At 37.9% G+C, this 20,859-nt stretch overlaps 1 protein-coding gene across 3 annotated transcripts in view; it reads right to left on the bottom strand.

Moving 5' to 3' along the window:
• KCNIP4 (potassium voltage-gated channel interacting protein 4) overlaps positions 1-20,479 on the bottom strand; it is a gene marked incomplete at both ends in the record, with an annotated part of 439,123 nt that extends 418,644 nt beyond the window's left edge. For all 3 annotated transcript variants that reach the window (XM_084285598.1, XM_084285597.1, XM_084285602.1), the window contains one exon: positions 20,419-20,479. In XM_084285598.1, coding sequence (XP_084141724.1) covers positions 20,419-20,479 — 61 coding nt within the window. The remainder of the gene's footprint in view (positions 1-20,418) is intronic.
• Positions 20,480-20,859: the final 380 nt, after the last annotated feature.

Genomic DNA, 20,859 nt, shown 5'->3' with positions numbered 1-20,859 from the left:
CTGTGCATTAAGCATTCATTCAGTCAGAAAACCTTTAATATTCATGGCAAGGAACAGACATTTCTCTGTCACATTTGCCAAAATCCTATATATTTATATGAGGCAATGCTGAATGTCTCCATTTTAAAACAAAACACACAAATTCTTCTGTTGCTTTTGCCTCGATGATGTATGTTTTCTTTGAAATTCATCTTACAAAATAATTAAAAACCTCAGAATTAAATAAAATAGACTTGAGAGAATTGAGAGTTTTTTTTTTTTCCAGAGAGAAAACTTACTGGAGACTTTAGGACCCTGTAGTGCACATTGAAAAGTAAAATTTTATTTTAGAACACGCTGCTACTCTCTGCAAAACCCTTGAAACCTGATGTCAGCGAAAAAGAGTCATTATACTTGAAGATTTCCACAGGGAGAAACAAAGCATTCAAAATACTACTCTCCCTACCAATGCCTACAGATTTTTTTTTTTTTTTCTTTCTGCTGTTTGGATAAATTGTTGATGTTAAGAATAGGAAGAAAAACTTCTCTGGAAGTGGAACGAAATTAATCATCAAGAGAAGTGCCATAATGCCAATGAAAGGCAGTTAACCTTACCTAAGTTATCCCATTGCTGCTGGATTGCATACAGCTTAAGAGTCTAACTTTACAAGCCCTCAAGGGTGCAGAACTGTTATATGAATCAGTAAGAGCTCTATGAATAGAGAATTTGCAAGGGGAGGACATACCATCAATATTTGATTGTGGGTTTTTTGTTGGTTTTGTTTCTTTTTGGTGTTTTTTTTTTTTTTTTTTTTTTTTGGAGAATTTGAATTATACAGCAATGTGTCTGGATTATTCCTTCTAACATTATGTTGCACAGCAGTGTTCTTTAGCAAAGTTTAGGGTGCCGTGTAAGTAATCTATAAAAAGAAAGATCTTAAGGTAATTGAGCAGAATGATGAACCAAGGGAGCCAGATTGATTTAAATACCCCATTACATATAGACAATGTGATATCAAACCCATCTTCTTTCTGCTTAGTTTCTCCTTTTCTGTTAAAGGGAGTTATGTGTGTAGCACAAATAAACCACTGGATGAACATTTTAAAGATTAAGTCATACAGATATCTAGTCATCTTCACCATGTAAGAAAGTATTTAAGACCAAAATGTAGCAAGACCAGAAGCTAGACAGGTTCATAGCCTTTTTTCTTCTCTATTCTCTAACTTTTTTTTTTCCTCTCTATTTTCCCTTTCGCATACAGTTCTGTTAAGGCCTGATGCAGAAAATCTTAATATCAAACATATTTATTTAGATGTACCAAAAGGGAAAGCAAAGACATGAAAAATAGTACTCGTATCAAAAGCTTTTAATATCAAATGTGCTTTAAACAGGCGTGTATAGCACTCATTTCAGCATTCTCTAGGTATCTATATCAAAAGATAGAAGGGCTATTATGAAATAATCACATAATACAAGAAGTGGTCCTTCAGTAAAAACAGTTTAAAATGTAAGTGCTTCTACTATAACTAGTTACCATAATCCTTTCCTAGCTGAACTGCAAATTAATCACAGAACAGTACCTCTAAACCTGCTACCATCCACATTAAATTAATTGCTGGCTGATTAGCAAAGAAATTCAATATTAATAAGACTTTTTTTTTTTTTTTTAAGTAGGCTATCAGGTTTCTGTACAAATTATGTCCCAATCTGAAAAGCTAAACTTCACTACAAGATAGAAGGAGCCATATAAACAGAATAAATGACTTCAAGAGCTCTCTTCTGAAAATCAATGTCAGTTCACTACTTCAACAGCTTTATAACTGCACTGAAGTGGTTTCAGTTCCAAAAGGTGATGCCCACATACAACACTTAACACTAGCTTTAATTAAGGTTTAATGTATCCCCAGATTGCCTCAAGCTAGTATTAACAAAGTCATTTGATTTAATGAATGCAGAAACCATAGTCTTAAACAGGCTCTACATTAATTTGGCAAAAGGTATAGCAAACTAATATAACCATACTTTATAGAGTATTCTGTTTCTTGCAATCTGGAGAAAGGGTTTCCATTTTCAGTCCTGATGACTACATCTTAGAGCTTGAGGGAGTAGAGCATGACTGCAGGCTCTCTTTTCATCAAAACACTTTAAATCCCTGACTATTTTCAAGCACAAATTCAGCCAAATTTTGTGACTTACCTCTTCTGTGGATGACTCTACATCTTCAAATAAAGACGTTAACAGAAAAGGAGTTCCACAGGTGCACATCTCTATTTTGAGAAGTGTCAGTCATTAGGGTATTTTTTACCCTATTATTTTTTTACCCCCAGAAATTAATAATTATGCTCAACTTGGGTCTCTGTATCTGCATGTACACTCTTCTGAGTGGTTATGACTGTAATTTGAACATGATACCCATTCCAGGCATTTGTATTATTCCTCCAAAACTCACAATAGAATTTCCTCCATAGAAATTCCTCCATATCTGGCCATACACTTGGGATTTCACCACACCAGTGGCCCCTCTATTGCAAAATACAGAATGGTCTAGCAAGCTGGAGCATGCCAATTTGAGGAGAAGCTGTTTGTTTTGTTTGTTTTGTTTTTGTTTGTTTGTTTGTTTTCCTTCTGATAGTCAATTGTCCATAAGAGATTGGCCCAGTAAACACCCATTTCCTTTACTAGTGGGGAAAGGTATCAACATCCATAACGTAGTTATAAAGCTTGCACCATCAAAATAAGGAAACAGTGAAAAGATTAAAGCATTCTGAACACAACTATGAGATACTTATGATGGTCAATTTAGTTTACCTTTCTGAGCAGATTATCCAGTTAGCCAATCTAGTACAGGTAAGTGGTATGTACTAAAACAATCAGCCTACAGGTAGCTGCAGTATATCCTGAATCATCTTTTAGTGGTTTTAATTCTTTCAATATATGGTGGTACATTTGAAGTACAGTTGTAACCATGTTCTATATATATGGAAATCCTAGTTGTCATTTTTGAAATTTAAGCATCTTGTTCTAAGGAAGTTTCCAAATAGGTTAGAAGTTTCCAAATAAGCAAACCACTAATAAATAAACTGAAGCAACTGAATGGGTATATCTCCTCTCTACTAAAATAACCAGTATGGTCTTGACAAGTTCTAACAGAACATTGTTTCAGCATGGAAAGATACTTTGAACAACTGTCCCACTTAAGTCTTTAACATATGCTCTAAAGGTCTGAGATACAGATTAAAATCCATCTTGCCTTCAAAAGTCATAGAAAGCTAGTACACCCACTAGGACCACCTCAAAGCATCAACCTGTTTTTAAAAATTCATGAGTTTATAAAAACTCATGAATGGGCATTTTTCTTACGTATGCTTTTGACACAAGATATAACCTCAATCAAAATTTAAGACTTATACTCTTTGGAAAGGTTTCAGATGCGTTTTCATTATTATTCTTTTCTAACTTTTAGACATGCAACAAATGCTTGCAAACAAAATTACATTGATGCTTCATTGTAAGAATGAAGAAGTCTTTGCAATTACCTTTTTATTTACAAGAAGAGAGATTTCTGACAAGCACAAATATTTCAGCTCATGTTCTTCCCTTAAACATTTTAAAGTGATTTTTATTAACACTATAGTTTTTAGTAAGAAAGTTTATGAATTAAAGGTTCACTTTTCTATCATAAAAATACAGAGCAAAACCACAATAGTAATATCAGTATCCAACCTAGTATAAAATAAGGTTCTAAGAGAGAGAGAATTTCAGGCAGGTAAAACTCTCCTGTGTTTCAAATAAAGATGAAGAGAAAAATGTAATACTACAGTTCTAAAGCAAAAGCTCCAGGTTGTATTATGATACAATCACCAAATATTTTTCTTTAAAAATAGGCTAATAGACATGAGTTCAGCTGTGCAGCTCCTTGCATTCAACTAGTAACTACAAAATTCTTCACTTGACTGGAGGCATCTTCTCTATGCAAGTAAATATATGATCTTTATAGTATCTGTTCTGACTGCATTACTTAAATGGGCCATTATGTAATATCTAGATGATACTGCCATGGGCTACAACACATGAAGAAACTTTCAACACCATTTAATCAAAGTGAAAAGCATGAACAAACTCCAGACCCCTAACCAGGATTAATTTTCACTGGGATAGCTTTTTACACATCCCAGAGTTAAGTTATGAAAACCTCTGTAAAAACCAGTATGAACAGATTCATCTATTTTATCCAACTAACCAATTAATTTCATTTATGAACACCATGGATGTACATCAAAGTCAACATACATGGACAATGAAACAGAAAATAAAATAAATCTTACATGCTCTATATGCATATGCACACAAAAGCAGCATTTCAACAATTTGGCTCAAATCTTCAACTGTTGATGCTCACATAGGCAGCCAATAGCTATTCACAAAAATAGAAGACCAACAAGGTTGAAAAGGCAAATGAAGAGCTCTAAAGAAACTGCAAGAAGAACAAATCCCATTCCACAGGGGTTATGTGTACAGAACTAAGAGTCCTAACAGGTAAGGAAATGAAATTAACACAAGATTTTATTCCCCAAATTATTGTCAGATAGATCATGGAAATAAAGTTCTAGCTTTTTAGAGAGAAGTATATTTTCAAATGTGGTAATTCTTCAGGACTTACATCTTTGAGTAGATATTAAAGGAAACTGTTAAAACCTAATCACTTTTTTTTTTTGATGTTTAAGCATTTCACTAATTGAGAGCTGAATTAGTTAGCACCAAACACTTAAAACCACTCCTTTCCAATCCATAAACTATTAGTTAAACAGTGTATCTTAACTATAGAACTACTCTTAAGATTCCGTATATAACTACAGCCTTCCCTGCCATTTGCTTAAAAATGTTAATTCCAGTTTTCTATTCCCCTCAGTGAGGATCATCCCTGGTGTAACTTTTAAATACAAAACTATGCACAGAAATCTATATAAAGATGAAAATGCCATATATGGCCATTTTGTGGGCCACAAAATCACAAGTATCCCTAAAAAATTAATTGCAATTAACGTAACTATAGTGTATAATGGCATAAAAAAAAGTCACCAGTTTCAGTCATAATCACTGAATGGCTGAGGCTGGAAGGGACCTCTGGAGATCACTTGGTTCATCCCCCTGCATGAGCAGGGCCACATTGAGATGTTTGCTCAGGACGATGTCCAGGCAAGGAGGAAGAATCCACTACCTCTATGGGCAACCTGTGCTCAGTCACCCACACAGTAAAGAAGTGTGTATTGATGCTCAGACAGAACCTCCTGTCTTTCAGATTTTGCCCACTGCCTCTTCTCCTGTCACTGGGCACCAATGAAAACAGCCTGGCTCCATTCTCTCTGCACCCTCCCCTTAGGTACTTATAGACGCTAATGAGAAACCAAGTCTCTTTCCCAGGCTGAAGACTCCCAGCTCTCTCAGCCTCTCCCCATAGGAGAGGTGCTCCAATCCCTTTATGATCTGCATGGCTGTTTGCTCAACTCTCTCCATTATGTCCATATCTCTCCTTGAGGAGCCCAGAACTGGGCACAGTATTCCAGGTATGGCCTCATCAGCACTGAGTAGAAACTTTCAGTGACTCTCAGCCTTCACGAATTTACCATTAATAATTTCCATTCTTAGCTTCCATCATAGAATAGCATTCCTCTCACACAACTCTGCAAAAAACAAACCTGTATGGTGTTTCTCAAGTTAAGTGAATATGGGAGACAAGGAACAAAGTCTTTATCTACTCAAGATTTTAAAGCACTTTTCATAGTAGGCTGAGATGGTACTTACATGAGCTAAGAATAAATCTGGTAGCTGCGTCATCTCTGAGATAATTGGATTTGGAAGCAATTTAGCAATGTTTAAAAGAAGTATAATCACTCTGAACAATACACTTGATTCCTTAAGATAGAAAGGCATTGCAAGGTGTAGTTTCTGAGCTTGAAAAGTATGGCAAAGACAAAATGAAATTCCTTTGGCTTTGTGTTCATTTCTATAGTGAGTGAGAATAATATTAGACCCCCGTCATGGTGTGCAAGGAAAATCCTGTAAGCATCCAAGGTCAGGCTGGATGGGGATCTGGGCAACATGATTTAGTGGTCTAGTGGAAGGCATCTCTGCCCACAACAGGGGCATTGGGACTAGATCTTTAAGGTCCCTTCCTACTCAAACCATCCTATGATTCTATAATGTAATATAAAATGTTACCCAATCTCCATACTGATTTATACTCTTTGCAGTGCTATTCACAGTTTCTTCTCAATTATACTAATGCTTGGTGATGGTGATTAAATCCTAGGAACATCTCTGACAGAGAATTTGACTTTAATATTTTACAAGATGCAATTTCATCGAAATCAGTATCTATTCCGAATATTTTACTGTATTTTAGCAAACTTTAATATATATAGGCCCAAACTTCAACAAACATCCTTAAAATATTAGCATGGTCCCCAAGAGTGTCTCCATAAATTCCCTGAGCTAGAAAGAATCAGATTTGAATTCTGCAAAGCAGATGAAGCTGTAATTCAACAAACACCCAATTTCTGGGCCTCTAGAGAAATGGAAGGCTCCCACAGTGCTGTCTGATGTGGACATATTTAGCATTTCCATTCAGATTGGGGGTGTGCTTTCAGAATAAGTCACCTAATATTCCTTAGATACCACATCTTGGTTCACGTCACAGAACGGATTTGGAATGCACAAATTGGATTCTTTTAGATGAAACTAAGTAGGAAGATGTGCTCCAGAAGATCACTTAATGCACTCCAACCATTAGCAGGTATTCAGTCCATTGAACTAGCCCAGAGCCAGTCTGAGGTAAAACCTTGTAAAGTTTTTATTCATCATTACTGAATACCATTTCATTCTGCAAATCCTATTTCCCAAATTTAGGCATAGCCCGAATGCCTAGACTGAGAAAGTCATGATCTTCCTACTAAGCCATCTCCATTTAATTTCTTTGTCTCTTACCAATTATTTTTCTTCAAAACTTCAGAAATTGTCCAGCAACCTTATTTTAAGATGGCAAGAATTTTAATTAAAAGCATTGTGAACCTATCATCCAATGAACAATGCAGTTCTCCTTACAGCACTATCAAAAGTTAAATAATTGCTGTCTTAATAGCTTAATAAAAGGCTAATGACTAGTCTGATAAAAAGTTATAAAAGAGCAGGCACAGCAAATACAATACATTGCCTGCTTTATTTCCAGCTAAGGTCAAGTGTCTGACAAAGTTCTTCTGAAGTAAAAAGGCAATGCAAGGTTGATGTATTTATTGAACATTTAAATTAAATTCAAAGGGAGAATAAATACCTTGAAGGCAAAGCTACACAATGTATAAAATGCATTAGTTGTGATGAACGATAACCCAGTGAAGCTGCCTAAGTATACACAAAAGAAATGATGTTATATATATACATAAGTATAAAAATCAACAGTGTAACATTTTCCTAGCAAGGAAAAGGCAAGAAATGTTGAACGGTGTAAAGTTAGAGCGGCAGCTCGATGTCTCTAGAGGACTGCCTGATAAAAGGCTCTGTCTGGGCTAGTTAACACAGCTTTATCACACCTCACAACTGAATTCAAACACACAGTTTAATTTATTAACACCCACAGACGAGCTATCATGGAACTCTCCTGGAACCACAAGCCTAAAGAACCATACCCCTAAACTATCAAACTATAAAAATGAATTTTGAAAGGATAGATAATAAATCCGCTGTGGTCATTTGCATGCAAGTACCATTCTAACAGTGATTTTAATCAGGCACTGGGCAAAAAGTGAAATACTTTTGGAGTATATACAGCAAAAATTACAACTAGAAAAGCTTAAGCTGACATAAAAGTTAAAATACATGACATCTTTCTTGATTAAAGTCTTGAAAAACGAGAGGAATAAGCACACACTATTTTATCATAATAACATTCAGTAAGACACTCGTATAAAGCAGAGGCACATCTTTTCAAGTGTGAGATGGTACACCACTGATAAAAATAATCTGAATAACAAGTGTTTGAAACTTCAAAAGCTTCACTATTGCCTGTGACATTGACTTTTCATGTTAAAAATTTGTTTAAAGTAACTGTCTTCCGTTTTGATTCGTGAAAGAGAAAGCAAAGATGTTCATGCTACATATAAAATGTTCAAGAGCTAAAAGAAACCCTAAGAAAACATGCAGTTCATAAAACAGGTCGCTGTCAAAGTTTCCCTCTCACCTAACTCCTTTCTGAAGAGAAGGTCCAAATCTAACACCTGGAAAGCTGTGCAAGTTCAAGTTGCCCTTCCCCCAATACCCATTCAGATCACAAAAGATACAAAAACTGGAGGCCCATGAGGATCCCTACAGTCTTTCATCAAGCTTCCCACAGAAAAAAAGGAAAAATTGATGGTTGTTATTTCTTGTAAGACAATGGCTCCTACCCCATTCCAAAGTTTTGAGAGAAGCTTTGTACAAAAGCAAAAGATTTGCTGCACTGCAAAGATGCTTACTTTACAGTGACTGCTCCTCACATATAACAGGAGCTGGGAGATGAGGATTTCACCTCTGTTGAAGACATAACTCCTACTGAGCACTCATAGGATTAGAAGAATTGGCATCAACAGGGGCAAGATGAAATCTCTGCTACGTACAATGCAACCGCTCCCAGAGCTAAGTTGAAAACTGCACCCTACTTTTATTTTTCTGATTTCAAACACTGTGGTTAGTGAACAGGTTTTGAAGTTAGAAGATAATAAATAAATAAATAAATAAATAAATAAATAAGATTTGTTTGTAAATTAGAAAACATGAGGTAGAGTTCCACGGAAATAATCTATCCTATAGAAACCAAAACAGTTTTTCTTTACTCTGTAACATTTATGTATCTGGGAGGTCTGACACTGCTGAACACATGAAGCATTGAGTGTTTTGCAAAAGACGCAGCCATTCTTACTTGAAGATATAAACAAGACAACATTCTGCAATATTTATGAAATAATGGTTTTGTTCTATTCAGAACTGTAAAATCTAGGGTAGGTATTTCATCGATTATGTGCACCAAGCTTTACAAGGAAGAAGATTTACTTCAGAACTAAGAAAAACTTTGTACCAGTAAAGATAAATTCTGGAATAGATTATATAACAATGTTATGAAGCAAACAGTGGTGGATTTTAAGTATGCATTAGAAAATGCTATCTGTACTAACATATAAACATTTGTTTCTGCCTTTGGCCATCAGGATAGATAATGAGACTTCTCAACTTCTCTCTTTGAAACTATTTTTCTGTAACTCTCTTATTCTATTGCTTTTATCTGAAAATTACAAATAAATCTGTTGTAATAAAAAAATTGAGCTGCATTTTGCATCAGCTCATAGTAGACTGCTGTACAGCTGAATGTAATCAGCATTCAGAGAACATAAACCTAGAAACTTGACTATGTCTATTTATTTCATTACGAGACAGAAAATCAACAACGTCCTTGGTGGTGGTGGTGTTTATTTCCCCCCCCCCCCCTTAAAATACAAGTTTCTCAAACAATGCAATTACCCAAATATACCAGCATTCCTTGAAGAAATTTTGTTTCCTATATAGTAAGTAAGCAGCTGACTCCTAAAAAGACTAAGTTACAATTTTAGGGGCCTCAACAGGGAAACTGACTCTACCTAGCTCATTTTGTTTCACATATACTTTTGCATTACATTAGCATTATAAGGTGCATTGTCAGTGTAGCTGGGTATCCCATAAAGCTACCATCTATCTTTTTCTGGTTTAATAACTTACAGACCACACAGGAAGAAATAAAAGCTTTATTTCTTTCCTTCTCTGTAACACGTTTCAAAACCTGAAGGAATGAAGTCTAGTTCAAACATTTTATTTATATAAAATGTTGATGAATAAAATGTTTTATTTATCAATTAAGTTCAAAGGCTTATGACAAAGCATATTCCTTAAGTACAATAGGATAATTCTCAGTTGTAACCACTACACTGTATTGCAGCTGTCATAAATCAGCCCTTCTAATCACAATGCAACAGGCACTGAGGGATTGAGAAGATCCATATTAATTGCCTCAGTGCAAGGTGCATTTAATCAATATGCCCACTCTTGGAACACAATGTGTTGTTTTAGTGTTGTTCCAACAAGAAGTTGGCATTAGTTTATGTAATTAACTGTATGTTTACTATTGAATACACATTCCTTCTAAGACTATATCTGCAAAACGGACAATCTACCATCTATACAAGCAGCATTGTTAAGTTGCCACTCACCAAATAAGAGTTTGATAATGCCATCAACTTTTTGCTGTTGTTTTCAATGAGGAATTAGCCTCTTAACTGACAGCTGTTTCTGCACATATTCTTCATGATGCAGCATGTTGGAAAACACATCATTTGTGTTATGGGTTCTTGAAAGGCTTTTTTGTGTGTTTTCCCTTCTTCTGAATTCTTTAATTAAAAATGTCTTAACAGGTTGTCATTCTAGTAGTAATTTAAAGTGCTGTTGATAAAACACTTCTTAATAAGATGTTAGAAATATACTGACACCTTTCAGATAGCTTTACTTTCCATTCTGAACAGGTCAAAATGTTTTTGCTTTTGTATTTATAAATATATGGAGTAGCTTTTGAAACCTGGTAAATTAAAACATACAGTTAAATTATTTTTAATTCCTTTTTTTTTTTTAAACATCATGAGCTCTTATCTGAATAACACCCATATCTTCATGAAGGAAAAAAGTCACTGATTTTTAAGAAGTCTGTGATGACTCAAAGACTTTATAAAGATTGCTTCTTGTTTCTAAGTCTGAAATATAGAACTGTTTTATTCTATTTTAGTAACAGAAAATTAGCTGAATGCAAAAAAAAAAAAAAAAAAAAAAGAAGAAGTGCAGCGGAGGCAAATATTGTTACAGGTCTACATAATGCCTAAATGTTCTACAACCTTGCAAGCTAATTAAGCAAGGTATTTTAACATGCATCTGTATGATTTTAAGTCTCACTAGCTTATGCGTTTAAAAAAGGTTTAAAGTACTAGGTGGAAAGTTTGATAGCAGGTGTGCCATGTAAAGAGCCATGTCACCATATACCCTCAGTTGCATGTGTTCCTTCCTCCCCTTAACCTCATCATATTTTTCCTCCTGACTACTGGAATTCGGCTTTATAAAACTTGAGTAGAAACCTACCAGTTCACTGAAGACATCACATATTCTCCTCTCCCTTGACTGACAATCAAACAAATCTGAAAGAACCATGTAACATCTAAACATCATCAGACAGGTATAAGATTACACAAGAGCTCTTTTGGCTGAGGGGTTCATGTGCCCCTTCCAAGTGGCAACAAAACAGAGGCAGAGCAGAGAGACATTGCTTGAACTACTCGGAGGTTCTGTCTTCTCCTGCAAAGGGGATATTCACCACCACATAATGAAAGGACAAAACCCATGACTGTTTACAAAATCCCTACAGATATTTGACCTCCTCTTTCCCCAATGCCCGGGTAGCGAAAGAAGTGTGCAGTCCTACAGAAATGGACTGAAAGCAATGGCTTTGAAGAAAAACAATCAAGTGGGTTCATAGGTCCTAGCCACAGTTCACTCATTTACCCAACTCTGGACAATAGCCTGGGAAGACAATTGCACAATATGACGTATTCAAAAAAGCAACAGAGGTCAAAAACAAAAACAAACAAAAAACCCCCCCACAATCATTACCATCAACACAAAGATCAAAGAACATAGCTAATAAATACTGTATGTTACCAATCCAGTAGCATGAAGACCTCTGTATCTTAATCACACCTGTAAGTTGTGAGAGAAAGTTTATTTTTTTTTTTCCTCGTTTCCTTCTTTAGGCATCTTAGATGCTGGTAGACAGCATATGCTGGCTGTGCACCTAAGAGCCAGTGCATGCATGTATTCAATTACAGCATCTTTTCAAAAATAACAATGAACTTCATTATATACTTGTTTCGCTTCCCAGCAGGTAGATGCTGCCAGCACACAATACTCCGGAGAAACAGTCTAGATTTATCCGCAATAGACAGCATTACTACATGTGATACTTTTTATAACACTGCATCTCAGAACAAAATCTGGCAACCTCAGATGCCCACATATCAACATGGAAAAGGAAATATAGAAAGAATATAAAGAATTAGACATATAGGGTACCATTCCCTTACTGAACAGTGGAATATACATCACTAGTCAGAATTATAAAGGACATCTGGGGATCATCTGACAGGAATACTGTTAAAACTCAAGACCTATGGAGATCCGAGAAAACACCTTAATGCTGTATTGTTACCAGCATTCAGTAATGCAAAATATGATTCTATCACGGGATCTACTTGATATGCATCTCCTATATTGTTTCAAAAGAGTATTCTTTAAGGATTTTTCCCCATCTATTTTAGATAAACTCTTATCGCTTATCTCCAGTGAAAGAGAACAAAACAACAGATTCCACAATCAGCTTGCTCAGATACCACCAAAGCCACACACGTAAGAAGGTATTTCTGGATCTTTTTTCTCTCCTTTCTTTTACCTGCTCAGGACTGGAGCCCCACAGCCCAGCCTGTCACTATCCCTTGTGCCCACATGTGCAGCACATGCACAGCGCATCCGTCTGTGGTACTCAGGCTCTACATGCAGGGGCTCAACCCGACCCATCCTGATGCTTCCAGCCCAAAAGGGTTGGTATAACATACCTTGACATGCTCTGAAACAAACCACCTCAAAAAAAAGTCAGTCCTTTCTAGGATGCTCTTTGAGACCATGAGCAGTAGTGCTCACACCAAAGTATTACAAAAGAACTAGTTCAGTTATTTGGAAACTGTGATCATACTTTGTTAAATTATGCTACTTAGCCTATTTACAGACTCTTCTACATACTATAATATTCAAAATCTTCTTGTTCAGTTGCAGCGACACTTGTATTTGACAGTGCAACTTTCAGAAGGTCATAATTTTAATTGCATGAGGCAAATGTCACATTCAAAAAAAAAAAGAAAACACCTGCATCTTTCCTCCATTCTAACTTCCTGCATGCATTTAGGATGTTCTCCATTTAGTGCAGTTCTTTTTGTTGTATTACGTTTAGCTCTTGTTTGGCACAATGTCACCTTCCAATATGTTTTTATTGTAACATATGTTGTAATATTGTTAAAAATTCTAAGAAAGTAATTAAAGACTATGTTTTGGTGCACAAACAACAAAATAAAAAAATAAAATCTATACCCAGGGATATTTGTCAATATTGTAGCATCCACGTCTGCAGTGACTCAATGATTTCATCTGAATCATATTGCTTCTGCTCTATTTAATAAAACCATTCAAGGATTTGGAAATCAATTGGTACAGATTACCAGAACCATTTCTGTGAGAACATACAGAAAGTCAAATTTATTGCAAGAAACAATTTAGGGATCTGACCCAAGCTGTCCTCAACTAGCACAGCATGAGCATCATTAGCTTCAATGTTTCCTACTGTAGTCCTTTTATACAGCAGGGAAAAGTAGCCTGAATGCAACATATTACTGTGATGCCCAGACAGCGAATGCACCTTTTGGCAGCATTAGCCAGGTAGTACAAATTAGGGAAGCCCCCCAGCTATTGTGTCATTAAGAGACTAGAGAGCTAACGAAAGGGTGCTTAGACATGCTGTTCAGTTTACTGTTAAGCACGTAGACAAGTGATTCAGTAAGAGGTTTTGGTCATTTGACTTTATTTCAGGATATACTAGAGCTATAAAGCTTTTAATTACCACTAAGTATTTCCAGCACAGCTGTTTCCTTCCTTTACGTGCAATCATGTAATCTTGATCTGTGTTTCAGTTCCAGGTTTAGTGTTCTCCTGATTTGCACAAACATTAGGGCCCAAATCCTTATTCACTGCAATTATTCCCACTGGTATCAAAGGATATATAGGTATAGTAAGGAGACGCAAATGAGTTACTGTGCTGACATGCTCTTCTGGTTGTTTTCACTTCGGGCAAGAATAAATGACTTTAAAAGAACAAAAACAGCACACCATACTGTGACAAATCAGAGCCATCATAATGTTTTATGGCTATTGCTTAAAATTCTAATAAATCCTAAATGTTTCTTCTGGATTATAAGCAAAAGCAAACTAATTCAAAAATAAGAAAAAGATTTGTTGCACTAAGACCTCATGACTAAAGTAACATTCATAAAAAATCTCTGCCGGAAAGACAACTGAAAATTGAAAGAACAAGACAATGTATCAGTAAAATGGCCCTTTTTTCCTATCATTAAAATAGCAAACACTTTCCTACTGACAGGATGAAATAAAGCAACCACCTTGCAGTCTATGTCTTAGGACGTTTAGAGCCTTTAATTTTGTCTAACCATTTCTATGCTGTCACCACTTAGTCATTTTGTGGCATGCTGATGTAGCGGGCTAGAGAGTGCTAGACCCTTCGTGGTGCTCAGGGAAGCTTCTGCGTTTACATTTTCTTTGGTGAAAATACCTGGCCTACAAATAGAAATATTTTCTCCTGTAATAAAATCCAAACATTGAATTGTGAAGCATTGTTCTTAACAGGTCAAGACATTTATAGTTAAAAATTCCCTATTATCATGCCCTGCACCTGTAGTTCATTTCTCCAGTGGACACACAAGCATCTACGACTTTCATTCCACTGTCTGTGTCACTGCAGCATAAATTCCTTTAGAGGTACAGTTTATAGCTGTGATTCCCTGTTGTATGTTTTTAAGTTGTTTTATAGGTGAGAAAGAATACAAAAGAAAAGTAACGCTATATTTATTTCAGACTTCTGACAGAAAGCTAGCTCCTTTTAATACCATATTAAGTCTCTGCTAGTCTGCCAGAAATAAAACACAGTATGTGTTCAGATATACAGCTTTTATTCTGTGTTTGGGTTTATTCTTAGAGGTGAATGGATTTGCTATATTTTTCAATCCAACCACATATTTTAAACTGCTGCCAATTTATTTTTTTACGGACCTTTCAGCATCATAGCAGCAAGGCTGGAGCCCTACCTCCTCTGCCACATGCATGAAGGCAGTAACACCAAACTCATCTGCCCCGGAGAGAGTGAGAATGGGGAAAAAAATCAGCTATATGAGCCCATGACACAAGTCTCCTGCAATACAATTACAAAATAATAATTAAGAACATCACAAAATAATTTGACTCTCTGCCTTCCATAGTTCAACAGACAAATATATACATATACACACACACATTACGTATGCTTTCACTTCTCTTCCACATTGTGCCTGGTGTAACCAGTGAGAAACCTGGGCCAAATGCTGCCTAGCCAGCCAAGCAATAGCAAGCAAAGATCATGGAAAACAGGATTCTGAATAGACAACTACTATCAAAATTTTAACACTTATGTCAACCTTTTGTCCCTTCAGTTTTGAGACAACAACACATTATAGTCCAAGCCAAACCAGAGATACAATATCCAAACAAGCCCATTAACTTCATCAGTACTATCTCCAGCTGTGCTGCCATGACACACTCACAAGAAAGAAGGTCTTTATACCTGTGACCCTTACTTCCCAGAATAGGCCCAAACCTATTAATTAAAGGATTTTATTTATTAGCACACACCACTTGATTCAGACTGTATTGACTACAACTACTGGGGAAAAAAAAAAAAGGATTTGGCTCCTGGCCCGGTGCACAACCTCATGCCAATATTTTCTCTCTCATCTCAAATAGGAGTAATGGCCTCTGCTAATAGCAGACAATAAATGACCAGGATTCATTTGGCAAGCAAGGTTTCCCATACAGACTATTTCAGTGCTCTGTACACTTGCAAGAAAGGACAAGCAGAATTTGGGGGAGAAGGATAGTAGGGCTGGCTGGCAAGAATGCAGATATCTATGAAACAGTGAAGCAATCAGACATTGTGGTATTTTTAGATACTTTCTTTTTCAAGTGCCAAAGATTCTGAATAAATCACAATGGCAAACAGGATGGCTGAGATGGGATAGATTACAGCTGAACAGTGCGCAGATCAAATATTCAGCTCCAACCCAAAGCATGAGTCCTAAGTGCATATCTGATACACAGTGAAAGCTTTCCATGACACAAGCCATCTACTTCTCTAACGGCTACATTAACTGCTAGACCCTGCATCTGCCTCTATATATTTCATAAAGTCTAAAAACACCTGGAGTCAGTTCTCTAAACTCTATATACCTGAAACTTGTCCAGACATTTGGTTATTTGTATCAACTCTCCTATCGTGGTTAGTAACTTTGAAACACACAGAATAATGGAAAGTATATTTTCTGCAAAACCTATAAAATTGGTACTGGTGGAAGGCCAAAGCATTTTTGGCATTCATATCAGTTATGGCTCTCAATACGAGAATTTTGCATATAATCACTGCTTCATGTGCTCACTGAATGCAGGAACTGGAGATGGAGGCAAAGACCAAATTTTGTACAGAGGCTTACACCGCATTTAGGTCTCTCAAAATTTCAGTTATTTCCTCCATCCTGAAGGAGCAGAATACATTTTTATATTTTATATACACATTTTTATACTATATTTGTAAAGATACCTCCTGTATTAGATCAGGAGTCCATTTAATTTATTCCTTCCCTTGCATATTTGCCAATTTCACAGAACCACGTGGAACTTGGAAGCAGCATTTCTGACTGTAGCTCCTATAAAGAGAACATATCTGTGTTACAGAGGGCTCAGGCACAGACAAGATCCACTGGATACAAGTGCACCAGGTAAAACAGACAGAAGATCTATTGTATCGAAGATGACACAAAGAGTGTTAAGGGACAGCTGATCATTAGTGGCCAAAGTGACACTTGACTCCTGACTGACAGCACTCCCTGTGGATGGAACTCCTAGACAACCCAAAGCTCTGATACATTTATTAGTGGAAGTCGCCTGGAAAGTCACCATCTGCTTTTAATCATGTTGGGTGAATCCCAACTTGGCTATGAAGGACTTGGTCCAGTATACACCTCATTATTCCCATGCCACTCAATAGGGTACACTTTTCTTTAATATCGGTTGTACCTGAAGTGGTATAAGAAACTGCTTTTTATTCCCTCCCTCCCACCTTTTTTCTTGTCATTGTCTTACAGTGCATTTTTTCCTCACTTTCGTCATTTTTCTTGCCATTGCTTCTCCTAAATTGTTATATTTAACTTTTCCCTTGTGTAGTTTCTTGTCCTTCTGTTACGGCTTCCTTTGTCTTCTAAGAATGCCTCAAGCAACGAGAGCAAACCATTCATTAAAATCAAAAGTGAACGCTATCGTGCAAGGATCTCTCAGAGGTATGGCAGCGAATACCAAACTAAGAAAACTTCAAGTTGGATAAACACCTTTCAATAGTACTAGTTGTTCTGTCTTCTGCACATAGTGTAGAAATGACAGCCTCTTTTCTGGCATACAGAATTTGATATTGCCCTGTCTAGCCACAGAGAAAGCTTCAAAACTTGTCATAAATTTACTTCACAGCTTTTGTCAAGATTTCTATTGTTTGAACGAGGAAGGGCATACTGGTCAGCACAATTCCCATTTTGAATTTATGATACTGTAAAGCAAGCAGTGCATACAAAGTGCCTCATTCATATTAGTCTACCCCACACCTAGACATTCAACCCGCAGGACACCTTTTGGTTAAACTTACTCATGCAGGTAGCCATGTAAACTTTTTCTAATAATCTCCCTTTGCTCTTCTGGTTTTCCCAAGACCCTTCATTGCCTTTACCCAGTAGCATACAAGTTTTGGCTATCCGTAGTACAAACACAACTTCCCCACAGATAAGACATTGATAAAGACTGTTTCATGGGGCAGAGGGATGAAACAGTTCATCTTTACAAAGGCTGAGTATTTCAGAGAGGAAGCATTTTGCTACTCAACAACTCCCAGTGGTGCTGCAGCCGACTCTAGCTTGAATGTAAAAGATGTCCTCCAAGTTGCAATACAGTAAATGTAAGGGGAAGAGTGGCCAAAGGGCATCATTACTCATTTAAAGGTACAAAGTGGTTCCTTTGTTGCTAATAATTTTTATAACTTCAGCTGCTTGTATATTGCTTGGGCTTTATTTCAAAAAATGAAATGATAGAACAACTGCACTTCTTTCTGGTGGTTTCATTTACTAAGCCTCATGCCCTACCATCAAACCCCTACAATAATTCTACTGCAGACATTACCATTTAAAAAATAAGTAACATTTTAAATATTGCTTGTATTTGAAGAGAAATAGTGATAATAAATCTACCGAATACTCCTTATTAAATAACCAACAAATGCATTCCAAAATGCTGATGGCCCTGGAAGGGAAAAAAATAGACAAGAAAAGGGTGAAAAAAGAAGTTCAGATCAAAAAGGAACAAAATTTTGAGACTATGAACATGTGTGTGCTCTGTCATATAAAGAGGAAGCCCAGAGCAGTGAAGCTGGACACTGACTTTAACAAAAATCAAGCTAGTGATGAGATATAAGTTGAGGGGTGACCTCAGGTATGTCACTCTAAGAAAAGGGGGTATTTGCTTTTAGCTCTGTCATTTTTATTATGCCAGAAGTGGAAAAAATAAAGATAACTTATTTCTGAGAGATGCTTTTCCTACAGTAACTCATGTTTCAGTTAGATTTTGTTTTCTTACTTTAAAACAGTGCAAAAGCGTATCTTAGCTTTGACCATTACAAGCTTAATATGAATTAAATCCTTCCTTAATTTCTAAAAATGACAAGACATACATATCAAGAGAACCAAAATGAAACACGTGCATACTATACAGCTCAACAGAAAACATTTTCTATAAAAACAGCACCTTGATATATCACATCATTTGTATAGCATGGTTTCAGATAATAATTTCCTAATTTACATTATGTTTTCTTTCCCATTACTGCTAACCATACCTGTAAGATGAAACATTAAGTTGCAAACTTTCTTTATTCTTTAACACCTACAGTAACAGCCCATATACCAAATTATGCCTGTGCAAATCCACTGCATCTGAATGCACCTGAGCTGTGTTTTCCCTGAACAGTCCTGCTGGGTGGTTGTACAGGTGTAGCTAAGAGCCTGCCTGGTGTTTGACAGTGATGTTGTATGTGTTAAGGGAAAACAGACTGACTTTCTGCTATCTAACAGAAAATAGCTGTAAGGCTGACAGTGGTATGTAGAGGAAAACATCTGAATTGTAACTCTGGGGCTGAGATCTGAAAAGCAGGGAGAAGTATCACAACATCACTTCGATAGCTGAGCCCCTTGCTGGAATAACCATAATGTATTTTTCTGAACCTTTAAAGAAATGCAAAGCCATTCTAACAGTTGAGCCAATAACCTAAAATTAACTGCATACACACTTGCAGAAGTTCCCTATCCCCAAAGAAAGTGATCTAGTATCCTGCATAAAAGGCTACAATCCCTAACAAACGAGAAAAGCTGGGACACTAAGAAGAGAGAAAACCGAGTGTAATCCAACAGAGGGCACGTGGCTCTGAGCCTCCACTGGCAAGCAGAAAGACTACTTTGAAACATCAGAAAACAGCAAAGAGTGGGACTCCACTGCACCTTTCAAAAAACTTCACGACAAGACTGTTGATCTACACTGGCATTGCACAGTTTATGAGAAATCCAGCAACACAGAAGCAAATATGAAACATTTTCCCATCTTTTCTTTTTAGAGAGCAACTTTCCCCTATTTTTGACTGGCTATTTTGCAAAGTTTTTCAGCTAACTCTCCAACCTTCCTCTGCTTTACCACCTTACCTTGAACAGCACACCTTCCTCAGCAACAGCATGTTACACACATCACACCCACACAGCTTCATTTCTAAATAAACCTGTTTCCTACACATGCTGGGAGAAAACTCCAGCACCCTGGCAGTGATGGACCACAAAGCATGCTGTTCTCCTTCCTAAGGCACAAGTTATTTTGTAACCGCCCTCAAGTGAGTGCAGACCTCAAATTGCAGTACAGAGAAGGAAGAGGCAGCAGGTATCCTTTGGCTTAGAACGAGCTGGTCTCCATCAGGTAGTTATGCAAGGAGACCAAAGCAGGGAGGTGTGAGTGGGACTGACCAAAATTACCTCCTGGGAGTTAGCACCAGAGAGGAGAGGTTCGTACCCAGCCCCAGATCATTTCAGCGAAGGCAAAAGTACCAGTTGGGTCACAGCAGGCACCTTACGGCGGGCTTTGCGAAGCGCTGACCGTTTCCCAGCCCCAGATCCCAGGCACGAAGCATTTGCTCACCGTCCCCGCAGGCACACACACATTTTTCCAAGACACCCCCATGCAAGCAGGCAGCTCCCCCCTCCCAGCCCCACGCCAAGTTGCGAGACTTGCTGCTGAAAGCTGTGAGGGCTGGGGAAGAAACCCCAAAATAACTACGAGGGGAAAAATAAAAAATAAAAATTAAAAAAAAAAAAAATCCTCGCGCCCCCATGCTGCTCCCGCCCTACCGCCTGTGGAGCTGGCCTCCTCCAGCTGCGCCGAGATGCTCTCCACCCTCCTCACGTTCATGCTGGGAGCCGCGGCGGGGCCGCGGGAGCCGGAGCGGGGCGGAGCGGGGCCAGGGGGCGGCGGAGCGGAGCGGGATCGGGATCAGGATAGGGAGCGGGATCGGGAGCGGGGCCCCGCCTCGGCGGTAGCGGCGCCTCCCCCGCCACCCGCGGCGGCGCGGCACGGGGCGGGCCACGGCGTGGGGCTGTGGAGCGGCCCCGGGGGGGACCTGTCCCGGTGCGGTGCCCGCCGGGCAGGGGAGCCGGAGCGTGTCTCCCTGCCCTGCCCGGGCTCCGCGGGGTGGGAGGCGGCGCCCGCAGCCCGAGCAGGGCGGGCCTGGCAGCGGGGAAAGCCCCGAGGGAGAGCCCGCGAGGGCCGGGCAGGGCCGTGCCCGCCGCCAT

The sequence above is a fragment of the Netta rufina genome (assembly GCF_964035555.1).
Source record: "Netta rufina genome assembly, chromosome: 4".
NCBI classification, from domain to species: domain Eukaryota; kingdom Metazoa; phylum Chordata; class Aves; order Anseriformes; family Anatidae; genus Netta; species Netta rufina.
Note: the sequence above shows the minus strand (reverse complement) of the source record. Positions and strands in the feature narration are given on the sequence as shown.